The 19,684-nt window shown below is 46.1% G+C and overlaps 2 protein-coding genes and 2 long non-coding RNA genes across 7 annotated transcripts in view; 3 read left to right on the top strand and 1 right to left on the bottom strand.

The window, feature by feature from the left end:
- The first annotated feature begins 413 nt into the window (after nucleotides 1-413).
- Nucleotides 414-8,781, top strand: ap3s1 (adaptor related protein complex 3 subunit sigma 1). 2 transcript variants are annotated; one of them, XM_084690167.1, is made up of 7 exons: nucleotides 414-649; nucleotides 775-799; nucleotides 2,430-2,521; nucleotides 3,800-3,911; nucleotides 4,098-4,169; nucleotides 4,340-4,447; nucleotides 8,155-8,781. In XM_084690167.1, the coding sequence occupies exons 1-7, from the start codon at nucleotides 528-530 to the stop codon at nucleotides 8,281-8,283; spliced, it is 660 nt and encodes a 219-aa protein (XP_084546293.1). In that variant the 5' UTR covers nucleotides 414-527; the 3' UTR covers nucleotides 8,284-8,781. The 2 variants fall into 2 exon arrangements, with proteins under 2 accessions (XP_084546293.1, XP_084546294.1); XM_084690168.1 differs by having other exon boundaries at nucleotides 511-799.
- A 464-nt stretch (nucleotides 8,782-9,245) lies between these two features.
- Nucleotides 9,246-10,801, top strand: LOC146233153 (uncharacterized). The gene is made up of 6 exons (XR_014742235.1): nucleotides 9,246-9,431; nucleotides 9,818-9,882; nucleotides 10,116-10,195; nucleotides 10,304-10,350; nucleotides 10,434-10,523; nucleotides 10,622-10,801. It is a non-coding gene; the product is annotated as an uncharacterized LOC146233153 (long non-coding RNA).
- Nucleotides 10,802-12,235, bottom strand: LOC146233154 (uncharacterized). Of its 2 annotated transcripts, none has more exons than XR_014742237.1 (5): nucleotides 12,202-12,235; nucleotides 11,724-11,816; nucleotides 11,412-11,574; nucleotides 11,059-11,152; nucleotides 10,802-10,983 (listed from the first exon to the last, which is right to left on the bottom strand). It is a non-coding gene; the product is annotated as an uncharacterized LOC146233154 (long non-coding RNA). The 2 variants fall into 2 exon arrangements; XR_014742236.1 differs by lacking the exon at nucleotides 12,202-12,235 and adding an exon at nucleotides 11,955-12,091.
- A 2,592-nt stretch (nucleotides 12,236-14,827) lies between these two features.
- Nucleotides 14,828-19,684, top strand: part of commd10 (COMM domain containing 10) — a 28,482-nt gene continuing 23,625 nt past the window's right edge. The window contains exons 1-6 of one of the 2 annotated variants that reach the window (XM_084690601.1): nucleotides 14,828-15,184; nucleotides 15,415-15,505; nucleotides 15,679-15,789; nucleotides 15,911-16,066; nucleotides 16,219-16,329; nucleotides 16,892-17,176. In XM_084690601.1, the coding sequence (XP_084546727.1) occupies nucleotides 15,156-15,184; nucleotides 15,415-15,505; nucleotides 15,679-15,789; nucleotides 15,911-16,066; nucleotides 16,219-16,329; nucleotides 16,892-16,978 (585 nt within the window). In that variant the 5' untranslated portion in view covers nucleotides 14,828-15,155 and the 3' untranslated portion in view covers nucleotides 16,979-17,176. Of the gene's footprint in view, nucleotides 15,185-15,414; nucleotides 15,506-15,678; nucleotides 15,790-15,910; nucleotides 16,067-16,218; nucleotides 16,330-16,891; nucleotides 17,177-19,684 lie in introns of those variants that run through there. The other variant, XM_084690600.1, reaches the window with a different exon arrangement.

The raw sequence follows: 19,684 nt of genomic DNA on the forward strand, positions 1-19,684 counted from the left end.
AAGTGTAACGCACATTTTTGCCATTTATTTCAGTTTTATCTGGTTCAAGAACCCTCGGCCTAACTTTTCATCATACTGTACCGCCATCTTGTGGTCGGATTAAGCTCATTCAGTCAGATGTGCTGAAGCCTGATAATAAACTATTGCCAGTCCAACGGTAGCCCACATTTTTTGACCCTGAATAACAAAATACTGTGATACTCAGAAGTATGATATTGTAATGAAGGATAATACATCCCAAGGTCTAAAATCCTAAACCTTGACCAGGCTTCAAGCGCCAAGACTCATGCAGTCTAACCGTGATGAAATAGCCTACATTAATTATAGGCTTAGGGATCGAGGGAAGTACACAGCCAATAACAAATAGTTTGGCGTTGCTTTAATGACTCCAAGGCGTCTGAACCATAAACTATCTGATAACACTTTGCTCTGAACACCGTAGGCTGTCAGACACACAGAGGCAGTGTCGAGTGGATGTGAAGTGTTTCCACGGTTTGAGCCACCGCGGTTGCTGTAGCTAGAAGCAGATGAATGGTTCGACCGACGTGTCGTATTTCCGCAAAGAGAATGTGGAGCCAGAATGTAGCTTAGCTTTCGCTAGCCGTATTCATCTAAGATTGAGGCGGATTTACAATCGATCCCAGGCCAGGTAAACTGGGTTCAGGAGGGCTGACACCAGTCTTTCGAAGACTGATCCCATTTTTGTCGTCCCTTCATACAACATAACATCATGATTAAAGCCATTTTAATATTCAATAACCATGGGAAACCAAGGCTTTCTAAATTCTACGAGCATTACGTGAGTATTCGACTGGATCTGCAAATATATTTTTTACATTTAGATAGGTATTTCCTTTTCTTGTCATACTGGCTGAAAGACTTGCAAGTAGCAAACTAACAAAGTCAAGAAATATTTAGTATAATCTCCACAATAAGATGACTGGTAAAACGACTGGTAGAATGGTTTGTCATTGCCAAATATTTAATCGGATGTGAACATGTAGTCAGACGTTCATGCTAAGGTTTAGGCTATATTACATTTGTTTAACAGTCAGTTCTGCAAAATGTGTAATTTATTTCACTGCTGCCACAACAATTGTAGTAGCCTAATATTTTGCTGTAACTAGCGTTGTATCATGGGCGGGGGGTGTAACTTGTTCTGGTCCTAAATCGATGGGAGTATTAGCTTGGGTCATGGATCTCTTAGCCAAAGTATACTGTGTCAGTCTGGGAAAGACGTCTTGTGAAAAGGTCAACTAAATAATGCAACGTACCCAAGAGTATAATTTACACTGACTAACAACATTCGTGCCGTTTTGTTTTCGTTACATATACTTAAGCGATAAACATAAAATGAATTGTGATTGACTCGTGCTCCTTACCGTCAGTATGCTGGTTATTAATTGTAGCAACTGCTATAACAAAATAAAAACAGTATTCATTGTAAAACGTGGAACATGCTCTCATTTACATAAGCTAACTTGGCGAGTCCTCTGATCTCGACTGTGTAATTGGATTTAAATCTCAAGGTAGTCGTCAATGACAGTGAAACCGACCTTTTGCATCCAAGTAGTACATCTATCACAACGTTACTGAGAAATGTGATATGCATCCCAAGCTTTAGCTCTTCTAAATCACTCACTGTAGTGCTAGGAAACCGACAACATGCCGTTAGTCAGAGAGTCTTGTTGTACGAGCTAAAATGACAGTCTACTGTCACAGCATCGGCCTGAGTCAAAACCGAGAGGCACGTTGGCTTGCTAGGCGGTGCCACGCACTGATGTCAGACAGAAATGAGAGTGCAGCCGCGGTTCAGGTCTTTATATTTTTATTTCTCTCCTGGCAAGCCTGCCTCTGTAGTCACAGCACAAGTAACCAGACCAAGTACAGACTGCATACCTCTCTCTCTCTCTCTTTCTCTCTCTCTTTCTCTCTCTCTCTCTCTCTCTCTCTCTCTCTCTCTCTCTCTCCCTCCCCCTCCCTCTCTCTGACCTCCTGACCCCACACACACACAGCTCAGATAAAAGATTACCTTACTGTGGTACAGCTGAAGGCAACCTGTAAAGAAAGTTCAGTCACTTTCTCTATCTTATTTCACTTTGTGTACCAATCCACGTGGTCTGTAGTAGCACAATCCCATACCAGTCATTTCTCTAGGTTAGTCTCCTACCTGTGTTACGACAGACAGCTTTTACCCAGTGGTCAGTGGGAGTCAGATGGCTGAGCGGTGAGGGAGTCGGGCTAGTAATCAGATGGTTGCCGGATCGATTCCCCGCCGTGCAAAATTACGTTGTGTCCTTGGGCAAGGCACTTCACCCTACTTGCCTCGGGGGGAATGTCCCTGTACTTACTGTAAGTCGCTCTGGATAAGAGCGTCTGCTGAATGACTAAATGTAAATGTTGTTCTGTTGTGCTTTTGCAACCCACAGAGTGAAGACACAGAGCAGCAGATCATCAGGGAGACGTTTCACTTGGTGTCGAAAAGAGACGAGAATGTCTGCAATTTTCTTGAAGGTGGAATGTGAGTGTTTGCCTTCTCGACCTCAGAGGTCAGAGATTCCTTTCCTGACGAATGCCAAGCGTGAAGGCTTTACATTTTACAGACATATTTTAGATGTTTTAAAACTGGAACAGAATAGGCTTAGGATCTGTATTAGTCAGTAACTGCTCTAAAAGAGTACAGAAAGTGGAGTTGTTTTTTTATATGGCAATTAAATGCATGTCAATATTGCATCAACATTCATCCAATATGGACTTCCATAACTGTCAAAGGGTTGCCTGGAGACCGGCTGGTGGAAAGACCATAGATCATGAATAATTGTTGAATTATTCATCAATTATTAATGAAGCAATTGCAGGGCAGGTGTTGTGTTCCTACGATGGAACCTCACACTTCACTGGGAGGGTTAAACACATACTAAGGGCAACACTACTCGTGTCTATTGAAGATGCTAATGTCAACCATAACTTGGATAGCGGGGAGAGCAAGAAGCTAGCTAGCTGTAGCACCAACAGGCCACTTCTTAATATATCACACAGCCGTTGGGGGGAGTAGGGGGGTATTGAGCCTGAACACTCTTGGATCTGCTGTCAAATGCTTTACCCACCGAGCTAAACGCATCCAAACAGATGGCTTCATTAAACTAATGGAGTTTTCCAAAGCTCACTGGACTCAGAACGTAGCGTTTGTTCTGGGTCGTCCATGGGAGCAAGGCCTGCTGCTACCAAACATGGTTTATCAGTCTTTAACGTGATTGGTCAAGGATTCCTGACTTGACCCTGGTTTTATCTGCATCGACCATGTGACCACATCATATCTGGAGGACGAGAACAGTAAGAGTTTGTGTGTGGAGGTCAAGATGGCGATCCTCTGACCATGTGAAGGGTCAAGCCTATGTGCTTCGCTTCGGATAAAAGCACCCTGTAATCGAGTAAAATGTAGACGTAGGGAAGATATCAGCCGGCCCTGTTGTTTCACATGTAGGGAACAGAGATTGTAATCTGTCACGTGATCAACAATGCTAACTTCCTCCTATGTTGAGGTAGTGAGTCACAGGCTGGTGAGTCACGGGCTGGTGAGTCACGGGCTGGTGAGTCACGGGCTGGTGAGTCACGGGCTGGTGAGTCACGGGCTGGTGAGTCACGGGCTGGTGAGTCACGGACTGGTGAGTCACGGGCTGGTGAGTCACGGGCTGGTGAGTCACGGGCTGGTGAGTCACGGACTGGTGAGTCACGGGCTGGTGAGTCACGGACTGGTGAGTCACGGGCTGGTGAGTTATGGGCTGTCGTTGGGTTCCAGGTTGATAGGAGGCTCTGAGAACAAGCTGATCTACAGGCACTACGCCACCCTGTACTTCGTGTTCTGCGTGGACTCCTCGGAGAGCGAGCTGGGGATCCTCGACCTCATCCAGGTGACCTCATCCACGCTGTCATCCACTCTTGGTCGCTGTTGGTCTGGGAGCGTGTGGAATCGTCCGTTCTTACTGTTGGGAAAGTTTGTTACAGGGTTGGGCCACGCCCCCCCGGTAGAGTAAACAGAAAGTGTTTTGTAGTGTTTTGTCCGGTGAACAGCTCTCTTTTGAATGTTGTCCCTGCAGGTGTTTGTGGAAACGCTGGACAAGTGCTTTGAAAACGTCTGTGAACTGGACCTCATCTTTCACGTGGACAAGGTAAAATATGTCCCCTCGTGATGTCATAACTTCCCAAAGTTCTTCTGACAAAAGAATGCATCTCTGTTACTGAGAACAGACATTTGCTCCTTTGTGATGACAGTCAGGCTACAGTCTGAGACAGCCATGTGCAGAGATCAGACAAAACGTGGTGTGGCCTTGATTGACAGGTCCACAACATCCTGGCTGAGATGGTGATGGGCGGGATGGTGCTGGAGACCAACATGAATGAGATCATCACGCAGGTTGACGCCCAGAATAAGATGGAGAAGTCTGAGGTAAAGTCCCCCGGCCTCCTCCCTCCCCCCAGGGACTGTATGTGCAGGCATGTGTGTGTGCTGGACCCTGCATGGATGCCCCCCAACCCTTATGCAGTGCCTGTGCGTGATGCTCCTAACCTCTCCTGGGTGTTTGTGCCGTTCGCCCCCCCCCTCCCTTCCCCCCCTCCCCTCCCTCCCTGCCTCTGCACTGCTCCACCCAGAAGAACCCGACTGTGTTCTCGTCCTAGATACCGTCCTAACCGATCGCTTAGAACCGTGGTTCTGTACCACTGTGGTTAGTACGTCCTTGGAACCTTGATCCCAGACACTCACCCCATTCCACCGAACTGGGGGAGGGTGTGGGGTAGGAGGGGCAGGAAGGGGGAGGGTGTGGGGGAGGAGGGGCAGGAAGGGGGAGGGGCCCAGGGCTAGCTAGAGTTAGAAGCCTTTGATGTTCAGACGTCCGTCAAAGGGTGCCCTGAGCTGTCTGTTTAGTGTAACATCTGCCAAGCCTGTTATCTCGGATGTGATTATCTGGAGTCCTTCACATATGGCTGCAAGCTACCAGCTGGGCTTACCGCTTTGTCTTGATCCAGCCACTGCTGCTTCTGACAGTCGACGATGAGCGTATGGGCCTGTGCAACCACGCAGCTAAGACGCTAGCGACTTCTACCCATTCACTGTAAAGCTACCTTTTTTTTTGCAGCCAGAGACAATTTCATGAAATCGTCTGCATTCACAAAGTACAGGTCACGCAATCTCTGTTTGCTGCAGTTCGATTGAGAAGCCCTAGCATAATCCAGACGTCTGTGAAGGTAACCAGGTCAGCGTGCGTCCTCCTGCAGACTATAGTAGTGTGTCACACTGAAAAAACTGCCCCGCAAAAACCCCACATACTAAACCATGAATCTATCAGGTAGAGATCTCATGTGACCAACTTCCTCGACACTGACTGGTGATCCCTAGCGGCTGATTGGCTGAGCAGCGCCAGAGCAGATGGCTAGTCCCCTGAGGTCAGAGATACTCACAGTCTCACCGAGAGGAAGGAACTCTGGCTTTACTCAGCGTGGTTGACATATTTACGGCCAACAGCTGGCGTGAGGGGTCGATTCAGCTTCCTAAGGTGTTCTCTGAGCGAGTTCTCTGAATGTTGAACTAACGTCAGATCTGTCGTCTCCTCTCCTGTTCTTCCCCTGGACCTATCCTAGACCGCCGTTGTCCATAAGAACTTCGCAAGTCTGGCGTCATCATACGGATGATTGGCCGGTTGGCGTGATGGAATTATGCAAACCTTAAACCGCTAAGTGTGTCTTACACATAGACCCACCAAAGCTTTATCAGCATTTTGAAGAGCTGTCAGCAGACATCTCTGGTGGGATATAAGTCAACTGTGTGCCTCGGAATGCGGTCTACGATAGGTCCCAGTCACTATTCCTATTACAATTAAAACTGTAATTACTTTGAACTCTGCTTTTTAACCACATTCCTCATTTCCTCTCTTTTCTTGACCCTCTGTAGTTCTTTCCATTCTTCTCTCTCTTTACAGACGTTTATCTTTCAGTCTCCCAGGCAGGACAGGTAGATACAGGTACTGCTGAATCCACCACCTAGTTCTGTGACCCCCAGATCGATCGTACGCCCCCCCCCCGCCAACCCCAGCTGCCAACAGGCCCTCCGCATAGTAGCCAAACGTCACTAACACACAGATCTTTCACAGCAGACCCAGAAATGTGTCAAGTTCACTTCAGAAGTCTGTTCGTTCAGGCCTACTGGTGACGTTCGTTGAGATGTATGTTTGTGTCTAAGATGTAGGGTGAGAGAGAGCAAGTGCAACCCAAGCCTGGTCTCTCCTACTACACAGTTCATCTTGGCGTCTGGTTAACGTAAACAAACATGGCGTCCAGTTGTGATGTTCCAAGGGCTCAGAGGATCTTGTAACCTCTTCCCTCTACCTTGGCTCTCATGCCTGTCTGGATGCTCTAGGGGTATAGATTTCTTCAGATGTGAGTTGGACAGCTGTTTGGATGTGGCCATTAAATGTAATGCAAACAAAAGTTGTACCTAGTTCCTCCGGGATATGGGCAGGTTAAAGTCATGTGCAGTCATTGTAGTGCAAAATGGTTTTAGGAGCTTTATGTAATGTAAACATTACGTTGGACTCATATTGTTATATATGCCTGAAAATTACAGCCCGGATTTTAACCTAAAAGATTTGGGGCTTTTGAGGAAACATTCGGGGGCTCAAGTCCCAAACCCCCCCCCCCCTTCCGCTCCGCTTATGCTCCAGGGTATCGCTGGCGGGCGGGCTAGTCTTACTGGGGAGTATCTCCTGGTAGCCCTTCTCCCTCTCTAATGGGTCAGAGAGCCACCCCTGTTTCTCCATGAACAAGCCTGCAACACACACATTGTTTTATTCCTGCCAGATCAGCATTCTTGCTGTCACGTTGACATCCACTTGTGTGACTCCTCTCACATGATAGCCAGGGAGTGAGAGGAGACGGTGAGCCTTGGTTACCGTGTGAGCATGGATTATTATGGAGGACGGGAGGGAGGTTAGATGGCTAGGTTCCCTTTAGCTCCCATCACAGATCGTTGCCTGTGTTCAGCCTGGGAGGGTTGAAGCAGTCATCCTGAAACCTGAAGGTTGCAGCCAGCTTTAGCTGAGAGAAAAATATAATAAAACATATATGCTATAGGTTGCGTAGAGACGCCAGATTCTAGGTCTCGTTTTTGGGTCTGTCTGTTAAAAGATTTAGTGGGGGGGATCTCTAACAGCAGTGATTCTCAAATGTGGAGATTTAGGCACGCGGATAAAACATTTTATTTTTTACTTGAACCATTTGATTAGAAAAATGTAAATCTGTCAGTGCAGATTTTGGAATCAGTTGAAGAATCTGTGACTTGTTTCGGTCTTGATTTGTATACTTTGGGATTCACTGTGTTAGAAGGTTCCATCCTCCCATTTCCACCATACACCAAATCTACTTACAATTTCAGTCTTAAACAGTAGTTAACACCATAGACACAGTCCTAGTGGTCAAACTGGATATGAACTCATCTGCTCCATCTGGAGATTGGTGTACATAATGTAGCTGATCCCTGTAACTCAATGAGCTACACCGAGGCCCACATGAGACCATACAGATGTTTTATTTTGTCCGAACAAGCCACCTCACTTAAGTCATGTGTTCACTCAGTCCTGCTAAACGATCTTAAATCTGTCTTAACTTACATCGCTTCATTTCCTCTCCACATCCAAACTCATTCATCTGCTTTACTCAATTCTCTCCTTGCATTTTTATCCTTATTCGAACCTCCAGATTCTGATTGGTCTTTTACTTTGAGTTTAATCTGTCTCCTTCTCACACCAGTATTACTGTCACCAAATGAGCCCACCAGTATGTTCTCCTAATGGTTTCATAATTGGCTCTGGTTGTTAAAATCATACATAACAAACCCAAATAATGCATGTGCACACACCAGCTAGGCATCTGAATGTCTTTTTGCACATTGTGTCTGTATGGTGGTAGTGTCAGGCTTCTGCATTGTGTTTGTCCGTGACTGTCGTTTGTTCGGTGCCTCATGTTTAGTATTGGTAGATTGTGCCCGTCTCTGTCCGTATGTCTGTCGTACAGAGTTGCAATGCGCAGCATGTTGGTATGCTCTCCTGGTGACAGGCTGTGTGTGCGCGTGTGTGTGTTTTATCTCTGTGTGTGTGTGTTTAGGCGGGCATTGCAGGCGCGCCTGCTCGGGCTGTGTCCGCTGTCAAGAACATGAACCTTCCGGAAATGCCCCGAAACATCAACATTGGAGACATCAGCATAAAAGTGCCAAACTTACCCTCCTTCAAGTAGCGGCAGCAAAGTTCCATCGGCAGACGTCGACCAATGTTTACGATGCAAGTTGTTTACCAAAACCGAAGTGGAAAAATATCACGTTTTATCAAATGTAGGCTATCTAATGAAGGTACTGTGGGAAATCCCCATTTGGCGTTAATGTTTTGAACTCCTGTTTGAAAATGAATGTTATATGTGGCTTTTTTTGTTTGTTGAGAAAGTATTTATTTGTTATTACATTCCTCTCAGCCCTCTTTGGAGGAGTGCCCTTATTTCAGGCTGCTACAGTATTGGAAAATCATACCTTAGTAGTGGTTTGTCAAAAACAAACAGAATAATATTCTTATACACAAATATGCTGTACGATGATATATGATATGCTGAAACTTTTATCTCTTTGTTTTATCTGTACACAAAATATTTTAAACAATTTTATCTAATCAAGTTATTTTTCTTGATTTTAATCGGTGCATGTTTCTCTCTTTTTCCAACCTAATAAAGTATTGAATCATTTTATGATGGTATTGTATTTGTGTGACACAATTCATTCCGATTTCAGTCGAAATATACAATAGGCCTATATAGCCTAGCTACAGTAATTTGTTGTTTTGTGCTTATATGGCCTATTATGTAATTGTAATATATATTTGATAGCCATTCACATTTGAGCATGCGATTCTCCATAGACTCGGTGTCTCTCTATCAGGTGAATCGACGTAATTTCGTAAAATCGACGATTGATTGACAGCAGGTCTGTTGCACAAAGCAAGCACGAGCAAGTGTGACTGTCCAGTGTTCACTGACATTATTACTGATACGAAACGATCGCTGGATGGCGTATTTGGTTGCATTTCAACCCCACATTAATGTAAAACATTGAGATATGAACGTGTATTTTTGAGGTTATGGAACACTTAGGCCTCCGAACAGTAGGGGGCGATAATGCATTATTGGTTGCAATCTGCCGTAGTCTACCCTCAGAAGAAAAACTTGCGTCACGCAAAAAAAAAATGTCGGCGTTCTGGATGTCCATGTCATGGCTTCACTGACTCAAAACCTAAAATAGATAGTTACAGTTGATATTTTGATATTGTATCGACAGGTTGAAACAGCCGAGAAGCCGTCAACGACACGTTGAAAAGGATTTGAAGATGCAGCACTGCGACGTAAGTAACTGTAATGAATGGTGTACGGATATTGATTTCTCCGTTTGCTAGCTAGCGTATCGATAGCCTACTAACATGTTCATCAGGGAATTTCATGTCCTGTTTTTAATTGGTTATCTCCCCGGTAGACATTCGATAATTGTTTTCAGATATTTTTTAATTTGGTCCATAAATCTCAACCAGCAAACATGAACGCCTATGAAACTGCGGTAAAGTTACGGGTTCGTCTGTGTGCTAACGAGCTAGCCAAACGCACGGGGAATGCATGTAGGTTAAACAGTGACATCCAGTTCTGTCCCTGTAGGTTATCTGTAACGTTATATGTAACAAACTGTTCTGCTTGTAGGTTTCGAGCCTCTATTCTTATGATAATTTGCTCTCAACAGGACAAAAACTTCAGCAGGAATGAGTTCAACATAACAGGCCTGTGCAACCACCGAAGAGGAAAGGGGCAAGTTGTTTTCTAATGATATTAAACGTGTAGTTATGTTAGTCTGCATATTGATAATACATAGTTACTGTTGCCTCAGATAATCTGAAGATAATGTCTAAAATGCAATTCTTAAAACGACAATGTTTTCTGTTACATGAAGATTATTGAGAGAGCAGCTTTTCCGGCGACACAGTAAAGAGTTGTGTTTTGGTATGCAGATAGATGACGTCTCCATCATTCGTGTCTCTCAGGTGAAGTCGAGTGAGAACTATGAGAAGGCCTTGGATCAGATTGCCGAAAACCTCGTCTATTGACCTCGCTTCATCAGACAGTAAGCAACCATACACTCTTGTATGAACACCCTGAAGTTTATGTAAGTTAAATATGCAATTTGTCATCCTGACAATAATGCCAATGAATGTTCCCCCCCCCCCCCAAGGAGGAAGCTGGTTCCCCTCAGCAGAATGAAGAGAGAAAAGAAATGAGGTAAGTCTCGTCTGACTGTTTCTCATTTGTTAGCTCCTCATCAACTCATGTGGTAATCACATTGTTGTGTGTGTTTGTTACAGTATGGATACATCTACAACTTCCATGCATTTGATAAGGCTCTGGAAAAAGCCTTTTTGCATCGAGGAACCCCTCACCTCGTCAGCCAAGAGGTAATATGGTCTTTGTTAATTTTGTCTGTCATTTTCAAATTTTGTTTATTAATTTGCACTTAGTACATTTTTTTTAACTTCATGTCTTTTGAACATAGTCTCCTTCTGGACATGGACCCAGCCAGCTGTAATCATCTTCTGACCATCCCTGGCTAGCTCCCTCGAACTCCTTCTCCTGCATTTTTACCAAAAAAAAATTGCTTAGATAAGGCTAAGTTTTTGATTGAATTGTTTTTATTGTATGTAATGATCTGAAATAAACATGTTCAAAGACAGAATCAGTCTTTTGTAAACTTTATATAAACACACAGCACAATGTGAAGACAGTACAATAAACAGAACAACATGTCCAGATCCAGCACAGGGTGTGATGGTAGTTCTGGCCCCCCCAGTCTGGTATAGGAGGTAGCAGTGTTGATGTCTGTCGGCAGCGCAGCTACTGTCCACATCCTGTAGAAGTCTAGAACAAAACACAACCATCAAGTTTGCTGTGAGATCTCCACATCTACCGTTTCCAGCTACGTTCATGTCAGACCTGTACTTTCCCTCGGTGGTTGTGTCAGACAGCAGCAGATGCGTCCTCTGACAACACGTCAGCCAGTCTCCTCACCAGCACACTCACACGCCACCTTAAACACAGAATGATACTGATGAGCTGACAGAAGAGCCACAACAGGAAATGGAATCTGACCAGGCTGCAGTGATGGTCTTCTCCAGGATGGTGATCCGGCTCTGCTCCTCAGGACCATCACACCTCCAGGTACCACCAATCCTGTTGGGACACAGACTTGGAGGCTGCACAGTTAGTACAGCCTACAGTTAAAGTACAGCCTGGTTTACTATCAACCAGGGTCCTAGATTGGCTGCAGACAGATACAAGCAGCCCACATGTCTATGAAGAGTGGCAGGATGCCAGCGTAGACCCTGCGCAGAGGCAGCTTGTGTTCCACCTCCATGTGGGACAGGACCAGACGCAGCACCGTGTCGTACCGGTTGGGCCTCCGGGAGGCGACAGTGAGCAGGGGATTTTTCCAACGCATGGCAACACCACCTGAAACAGTCAGGCATCTCAGAACTGCATCCATCAAATTTGTCAAAGAAAAGCAACAGATATCTACAACAGCAGCCTGAGGCAGCATTGATCAAGCAAGTAATAGCCCACTACCTGTACGAGCTACAGTCGTGTGGATCTGGTTGTACCTGTATGAGAGGGGCTTCAGATGTGTACAGGTGGTTGAAGAGGGCGTGGTGGAGAACCTCAGCTCTGTTGTACTGGAGCAGTTCTGCAGCAGGCTGGTACCAGAGGAGGGAAACATGCACACACAAACATACGTACCGTCAGTGTATGAAGAACCGCAGTCTTAGTTCAAGTCTATGCATCTTCCTCTACATTACGGTGTTCAATCCTAATGTTTCTCTGCTCCAACACACCTGATATAAATAAAGATTCATCAGGCTTCCTCAGAGCTTGACAAGAAGCCATTCATCTGAATCAGGAGTGCTGGATCAGGGAAACATAAAAAACACAGGACAGCAGCCCCTGAAGCTGAACACCCCTGCTCTACAATGAGCCCAGGAGTTCCTCTGCAGGGTTAAGAATATTCTAGTTTCAGGCATGGAGATAATCTCTATTTCTTAGGAATTATAACATGAAATCATGCGTTTGCGTGTTACTTGCCTGTTAGTGAGCGCGTCGCCTGGGTGAGTGGCACACAGCCAAAAGAAGCTCAACTGGAACAATGTCTGTAGTTATGTAGTACCGGCCACTTCCATTGTTAATTGGCAGGGGAATGTGGATTGGGTTTGTTTAGGTGTTCTTCTTTAATCAATCACAAAATAACAATCTTCATGTTTGTATGTTGTATTGTTAATATGTATATTTATTGTATAATTCATGTTTTGTTCACACCAACCAAGTTAACAAGGTTGGGATGTGTGATGATGAGCACCCCTGCAGATGGTTTGGTCCATTTTAATTAAACACCTGGACAAAGCTCATTTTGTGAACGTGATGGATACTTAATGCTGAATGAATGCCTGAAACAGTGGTATTTTCTTGGTTATGGGCACCAATAAATGTATTTTTGAACAGCTGAACTCGAGTTCATGCATAAAAAACGATAATGTTTTGAATTGTGAGATCTAAATGTAGATAGTTTGGCGTTCAGTGATGACCACCGCCATCTGGTGGTTTACTGTGCGAACTGCACCTGTAATTCTCCCTTTAAACCACGAGATGGCGGTATCGAAGCGCAGCCCAATGGCGCTGTCGAAACAGTGCCCTTTAAAAAACCCTTCCATAGGGCTGCGCTTTACCATCGCTATCTGGTGGTTTACTGTGAGAACGGCACCTTTAATTCTCACATTAAACCGCTAGATGGCGATATTAAAGCGCAACCCAATGGTGGCATTTGAATAGTACCCCTTTAAAAACTGCTTTCATATTGTTGTAATTTATTAGTTTCATTGGTAACATTAATATGCAATTAATCAATATATGAATTAGTCAATCATCACAAAAAATTCAATGTTACGAGTGTGATACATATTACAGTTCACGCATTTCATCGTGCTAATGCTCATTCCGGTGATTTTATTATATTAACTTGGGTCAAATCATGACACTTTTCTCCAAGCCCGCAGCAAGCTGAAATTCTCCGACAGCTATAAGACCCACCTTCATGTGACCACCAGGGAGCACTGAACATCTATATTTGTATTTCTATTTCCCACAAACACACTCTGATCACAAAACTCTTAAAATCCAGGCCCATGTGATTGTGCACCAATACAGGTCTGACACGATTTGACAAGTCTTAGCAATGTGGCAAGACACTCATTTGGTTGGAAATTCCACCGTGCTGTTTACATCTGCTTCGTTCCAATACCGCGCTGAAGAAACACCTCCACCATTCACAGCATGCCACAGCCCAAAATGTGTTACCATGGCAACCATACCTCGCAGGAGGTGAGTGACACACAAAACCCTGAAGTAGGAAATGCAAGGTGTGTGTGTGTGTGTGCATCTAAGGTATAACCTATAGATTGTGTTCCTGCATGTGAATGAAGAAATAATAGACATGATGGCAGGACAGACTCTTTGCATGTTAGGGGAGGAGGTACACATGATATCAGGTGAAAAAACAGCCTGATATCATGTGTATTGTTAAGGTGTGTCAAACTAGGTGGAGAAGGATACAAGGTTAAATGCCAGACCAAGTTCTTTGTAGTTTATTACTAAGAAATTATGCAAATCAAACTATGAATACAACACACCAGAACGTCCTCAGTCCAGAACAGGAAGTCAGTCGATGATGCCAGTGCAGCTTCACAGGAACAGAGTCACGGAATAGATCAAACGAAGCCCTTCGTTGAGAAAGTAGTCTTGACAGAAATCAGAGAGGAGCACCCAGAGAGAGGGGGGGTAGGGTCTCCAAGGGAACAGAGGGCAGTAGAACAGGGGTTGCATATCCAAAGGTGGTCAGACCAGCCGGTCTGACTCGTCCTGCAGGAGCAAAGAGTAACATCTCCCACGGCCCAAGCATCACCTCATCTCTCAAGTTGACACTCTACAGCTCCCCTGAGCTGAGAGGCCCAGTTGTTCTCACACCAGTCCTGGGCATCAGCAGCAGCCTGCCAAGTCAGCGTGCCGACCTTCAACATTCCTACAGAGTTCCATTTCAGCATGACTTTTAGTCACTACAGACTCAGAATCACCCTGTTGCATAGACTCACTGTTACATTAATTAAAGCATTCAATCACATTAAGATATATGTTTAGTATTAAGCATGACACATTTTATATAATTGAGGTATTGATTGTTGTAGCAGCATTGGATTAGCAGTATAGATATCATTCCTTCACACTATTCCCTCTGTAACTTTTGCTAGAAAAGAGCAGACATCTCCATATTATCTCAGTGACCAAATGAACACAGAACATAACACACATGATGGCAGGACAGACTCTTAGCATGTTAAGGGAGGGAGTACATCCCCTCTGTAACTCATATGGTAGACGGCAAGAGTTACAGACAGGATACACATTATATCAGGACGTTTTTCTTCCACCGTTCCACGTCGCTATTTGTTCAATTTAAGAGGTGAATTTGAACGCGCTCTCGCGGCAAGGGGATGCAAATCCTGGCAGGGATAAGTGCCTTGGCACGACACTTGCGCTTGTGTCTTTTGTATGTAGCTGGCCATGCAGGGTCTCGGTTCAGCAAATAACATTTGATGACTTTGGAGCGTGCGTGTGGCTTTAACGCTTCAAGTCTACAATCACGTGACAACGAACCCGTGAGATAAACATCATCGAACGCAACTCGTGAGCGCCAATTTCGCGCATCACTTCACAATTATTAATCGATTATCCCAGGCTCATATACGTTTAATTACCGTAGTTATTGTTGAAATTGACCATACTAACACTTCATAGAATACTTTACGGTGACAGATAATATTCCTCACCAAATTCCTGCGCAACTGTGATGTTCAGAAATACATCCAGACAAACCCCATGACAACAGGGAAGCGGCTGTGTTGGCTGGATGGAAGTATCGTTCAATCAACCAGCTAAAGCTTAAAAACTTTAGATCGCTTGTAGAGTAAATCAGTGCACGAAGGACAACTATGGCTGCTCTCTTAAAAGAGACTCAAAGGTGAGGTCACAGATCGTTCACAGTCTTGGTGCGGAATGGTCTCTTGTAAACTGTTGCTAGCTAGTTTCTCATCTGAAGTTTAAATCATATAATGGTGTTTGTCTTTAATTAATAGACAGTGGTCCATACACTAGTATTATAATACATTCAGTTATATTTGAAAATAGCCATGCTAGCTAGTGTGCTTACAGTAGCTGGTACAGTAATACCGTTATATCCTGTCCACTTAGCATCAAAGAGGCAGTGTCTCTAATCAATGGAATCGATCAGAACAAGTTTTCCAGATTGCTGTCGCGGATTCTACAGAAGCTTCATCTGAAGGTAGGCTGTGGTCTTGATATTAACGAGACTTCGCACCTACCTACCTACCTACCTACCTACCTACCTACCTACCTACCTACCTACCTACCTACCTACCTACCTACCTACCTACCGATACAATTATCGACCGCCGCAACAGTTAGAGGAGCAAAAAGCATGTAACTTACTTGCAGGGGGAACGCACCTTCAGCGAGGAGGAGGAAGAGAAATTACAGGTTGCTCTCTCGTTGGATAAGCAGGCTCTGGGGTTGGTGCTGGAGACGTCAGCTTTCATTCTAGAACAGGTAAGGAGCGGTCTTCACCTGTCGATACCACAAGGGGGCTACTCTTGCTACCCCCCCCCCCCCCCCCCCCTCGACCTCTCGATTCGGTTAACCCCATCTTATCATCCTGTCCTCTCTCCAGGCAGTGTACAACAATGTGAAGCCTGCGGCTCTGAAGCTGCAGCTGGAGGCTGTGAGTCTGTCCCCAGAGAGGGCTGAGGCGGTCAGCCAGGCGTGGGCCTCCGCTGGCCCCGACCTGGTGGAGAGGCTTCAGCAGGGGATATTCACCCCCAGGAAGGTAGGGCTCACGTTAGCGCTTTCGCTAAATGGCCGGCGGTCTCTGGAGATTTCCCTAGATCGATTCAAATAGAAACTTGACGAGACCAGCAATGGCAGAGAACGGTTGAGTGACGTGTGTGTATGCATCTTGTGCGTGTGTGTGTGTGATAGCTGGAGCAGGTCGGCTGGCAGCTGAACCTGCAGATGGCCCAGTCCAGCCAGGCCAAGCTGAAGGCTCCACATGCTGTCCTGGAGCTGGGCCTAAGCACTGAGGCGTCCCAGGTAGGAGGAGAGACACACACACACACAAGCGCATACTCTCTCTCTCTCTCTCTCTCTCTCTCTCTCTCTCTGTCACACACTCTCCCTCTCTTCATCATGCTCTCTCTCTCTCTCCCTCTCTTCATCATGCTCTCTCTCTCTCTCTCTCTCTCTCTCTCTCTCTCTCTCTCTCTCTCTTCATCATGCTCTCTCTCTCTCTCTCTCTCTCTCTCTCTCTCTCTCTCTCTCTCTCTCTCTCTGTCACACACTCTCCCTCTCTTCATCATGCTCTCTCTCTCTCTCCCTCTCTTCATCATGCTCTCTCTCTCTCTCTCTCTCTCTCTCTCTCTCTCTCTCTCTGTCACACACTCTCCCTCTCTTCATCATGCTCTCTCTCTCTCTCTCCCTCTCTTCATCATGCTCTCTCTCTCTCTCTCTCTCTCTCTCTCTCTCCCTCTCTTCATCATGCTCTCTCTCTCTCTCTCTCTCTCTCTCTCTCTCTCTCTCTCTCTCTCTCTCCTTCTCTTCATCATGCTCTCTCTCTCTCTCCCTCTCTCTCTCTCCCTCTCTCTTTCTCTAACAGACACATGTGTTTACCCAGGCCCAGCCTCGTTCTCAGGCGTCTAGCCTTGCGAGTGTGGCTCCCTCCAGAGACCCATACAGATCTTAGATCTGAGCCCAGGCAGCACTAACCAGAGAGTGGGGAGCTTGTTAGCTGTGGCCCCTGGGGCCTCCTTGGGCTGGTCCTCTCTTCTGGGGTGTGCTGAACAGGGGCACTGGACTGTGACCCACAGCCTGCTGCAAGGCAGAGACACCCAGACAGCTGGATGAATGATTCCAGCGCAATAAATCCTTTAGTTTCCTTGTGTTTCAATGTTTTTAATTGTGTTTATAGGTACATTTAGGTTTAGCTAAGCTGCCCTAACTGACTAAACTAGGTGTCTTAATACCTCTCCTGGTAAGTAGGTACAAAAAAAAAAAAAAAGCTATTGGACAAAAAAAAGAAAGAAGAGGTTGTTTATTGATTTGCCAGGGTGTCTGTCTGACATGGTAATCCTGATCCATCCTGATCCATGGATGCACAGCAGGAGGCTAGGTGGAGGTGGCCTCCCTGGGCGGGGACCTGCTGCGGGCCAGGGGAGTGCACCAGGAGAGTGCACCAGGGGAGTGCACCAGGAGAGTGCACCAGGGGAGTGCACCAGATTGGGGGCGCTTGTTAAGTGTTACCTCCCCGGAGCGTACACCCACTGATGTGGTGTGGAGTCAGGGACACGTTTAGGCATCGTCACTAAGTCTATACATTTTAGCATTCATGTGTGCTTTTCTCTTATGTCTTTGCACGCTATAGTGGGAGGGCTGCCTCTCTGTTTCTTCAATATTTCCTCCAGAGTAAAACATGAATTAATTTATTTAAATCCACTTACATGGGCCCCTGGTGGGAATAGATAGCATAGGGCCTGAGGGGAGCCAAAGACTCAAACACGTCTCACGGTTTCGACCAAGTGGGGTGCAGTTCCCCTTACGTTCAGCAGGGGGCAGTGTTGCCCCACTGCAAAAACAAGCCTTCTTCAGTCTCATAGCTCTCTTCAAGCTGTAAGAAATATCTAGTTCACCATTGCATAGAAAGAGTTTGAATCTAAGCACATATTGTTTTGTTTCATTGGCATTTTCTTTTTTTCTTTCATAATTGTGTTTTCTGTTGCTTTTTCCCTGCATCGGTTTTATTTTGTTACTTTGTTTCCTTGTGCCAGAATAACTGTACAGCCTCCCATTTGTGTCTCGGACAGCAAAACATTGAATTGTAAGTCCGAAGTATAAAACTAGAAAAGTTGGTACATAACGCAGCAAGATACTTTGCTGGCGATTTGATTGAGTCACCTTCTTGACTGAAACACCAGCCTTCAAGCGGCGTCTTTAAGAGATTTCAACTGACGACAGACGACCTGACATGGGGAAGAAGAGAAGATGAGGTGAGGAGGAGAAACAGGAGGAGGAGAGGAGACCAAGGACAGCTGTACATTATTGATTGTGGAACCCAACGCTGGTCGTAGATCGCTCTCCCGTTAGATAACAGCCCTGCTACATCAGCAGGGAGGGGGGGGAGCAGAGCAACTGAAACAGTCTTCCCATTTTATCACATTTGAATCATTCAGCAGTCGCTTTTTATCCAAAACAACTCACTTATCGTCCACGTGAGAAGAAGTTCAGCAGAAGATCAAGGATCAGGAGTTGGTCGTCCTCTGAGGGTTAGGGTGCTGAGGGCCGTGTGTTCTTCCCCTCTCGTCACTGCTGCCGGGGGCAACATGGCCCTCGTCTCCCAGGCGACCTGCTCCGAGGGCTTTCATCCTGGCAAGGCAACAGCAGACATGATGAGCCCCCAGCGAAGGTCACATTGAACTTGTGAAGCTTTTCTTACAAGCAAGGTCACAGAGGGTTTCACAAACGCCCATATCACTGCTCCTAAACCAACCTCCACCCTCGAGGAAAACCTCCCAGGAAACCTCAGTTCAGTGAGAGCTCCCCTCCTCCAGAGAGGGCTCCCCTCCTCCAGTGAGGGCTCCCCTCCTCCAGAGAGGGCTCCCCTCCTCCAGAGAGGGCTCCCCTCCTCCAGAGAGGGCTCCCCTCCTCCAGTGAGGGCTCCCCTCCTCCAGTGAGGGCTCCCCTCCTCCAGAGAGGGCTCCCCTCCTCCAGAGAGGGCTCCCCTCCTCCAGAGAGGGCTCCCCTCCTCCAGTGAGGGCTCCCCTCCTCCAGAGAGGGCTCCCCTCCTCCAGAGAGGGCTCCCCTCCTCCAGTGAGGGCTCCCCTCCTCCAGTGAGGGCTCCCCTCCTCCAGAGAGGGTCGGTGACAGAGAGGGTCGTGACAGAGAGGTGTAGACCAGAGGCTGAACACATCCATGCATCAAATCATGCATGTTCCTGGGCCCTCACCAGATCACTGTATGTATGTCTTCACGACCCCCACAGGAGAAGGTTGTGTTTCCGAACTACAACACCACACAAACCACCTCTTACGTAACCAGGATGGCTGTGGTTCCACTGCGGAGCTTGCATGACACGGTCCCTTCAGACCCCGCTACAGAACCACCGTGTGTCTGTTCTGTCACGCAGACTGTGGTTGCACGGAACGTGGTCGAGCTGAGAACATACCCCCTGGTGTGCAGGTTCCTGTGCCATACACGGCAACATGAGCTTTGAGTACAGTATGAACTAGGCATTCATTCATTTAGCTGTCATCCAAGGCGACACAAAGTGGGATTTGAACCTGGAATCTCTAGATCTGCAGATGCTCTAACCACCGAGCTGCATTCATCTTCTCAGAAAAAGGTCTCATTCAGTTCTAAACTGACAATAAGTTGTAAACAAACAGAATAGACCAAT

The sequence above is a fragment of the Hypomesus nipponensis genome, chromosome 24 (assembly GCF_054491055.1).
Source record: "Hypomesus nipponensis isolate SF chromosome 24, ASM5449105v1, whole genome shotgun sequence".
Taxonomy (NCBI): Eukaryota; Metazoa; Chordata; class Actinopteri; order Osmeriformes; family Osmeridae; genus Hypomesus; species Hypomesus nipponensis.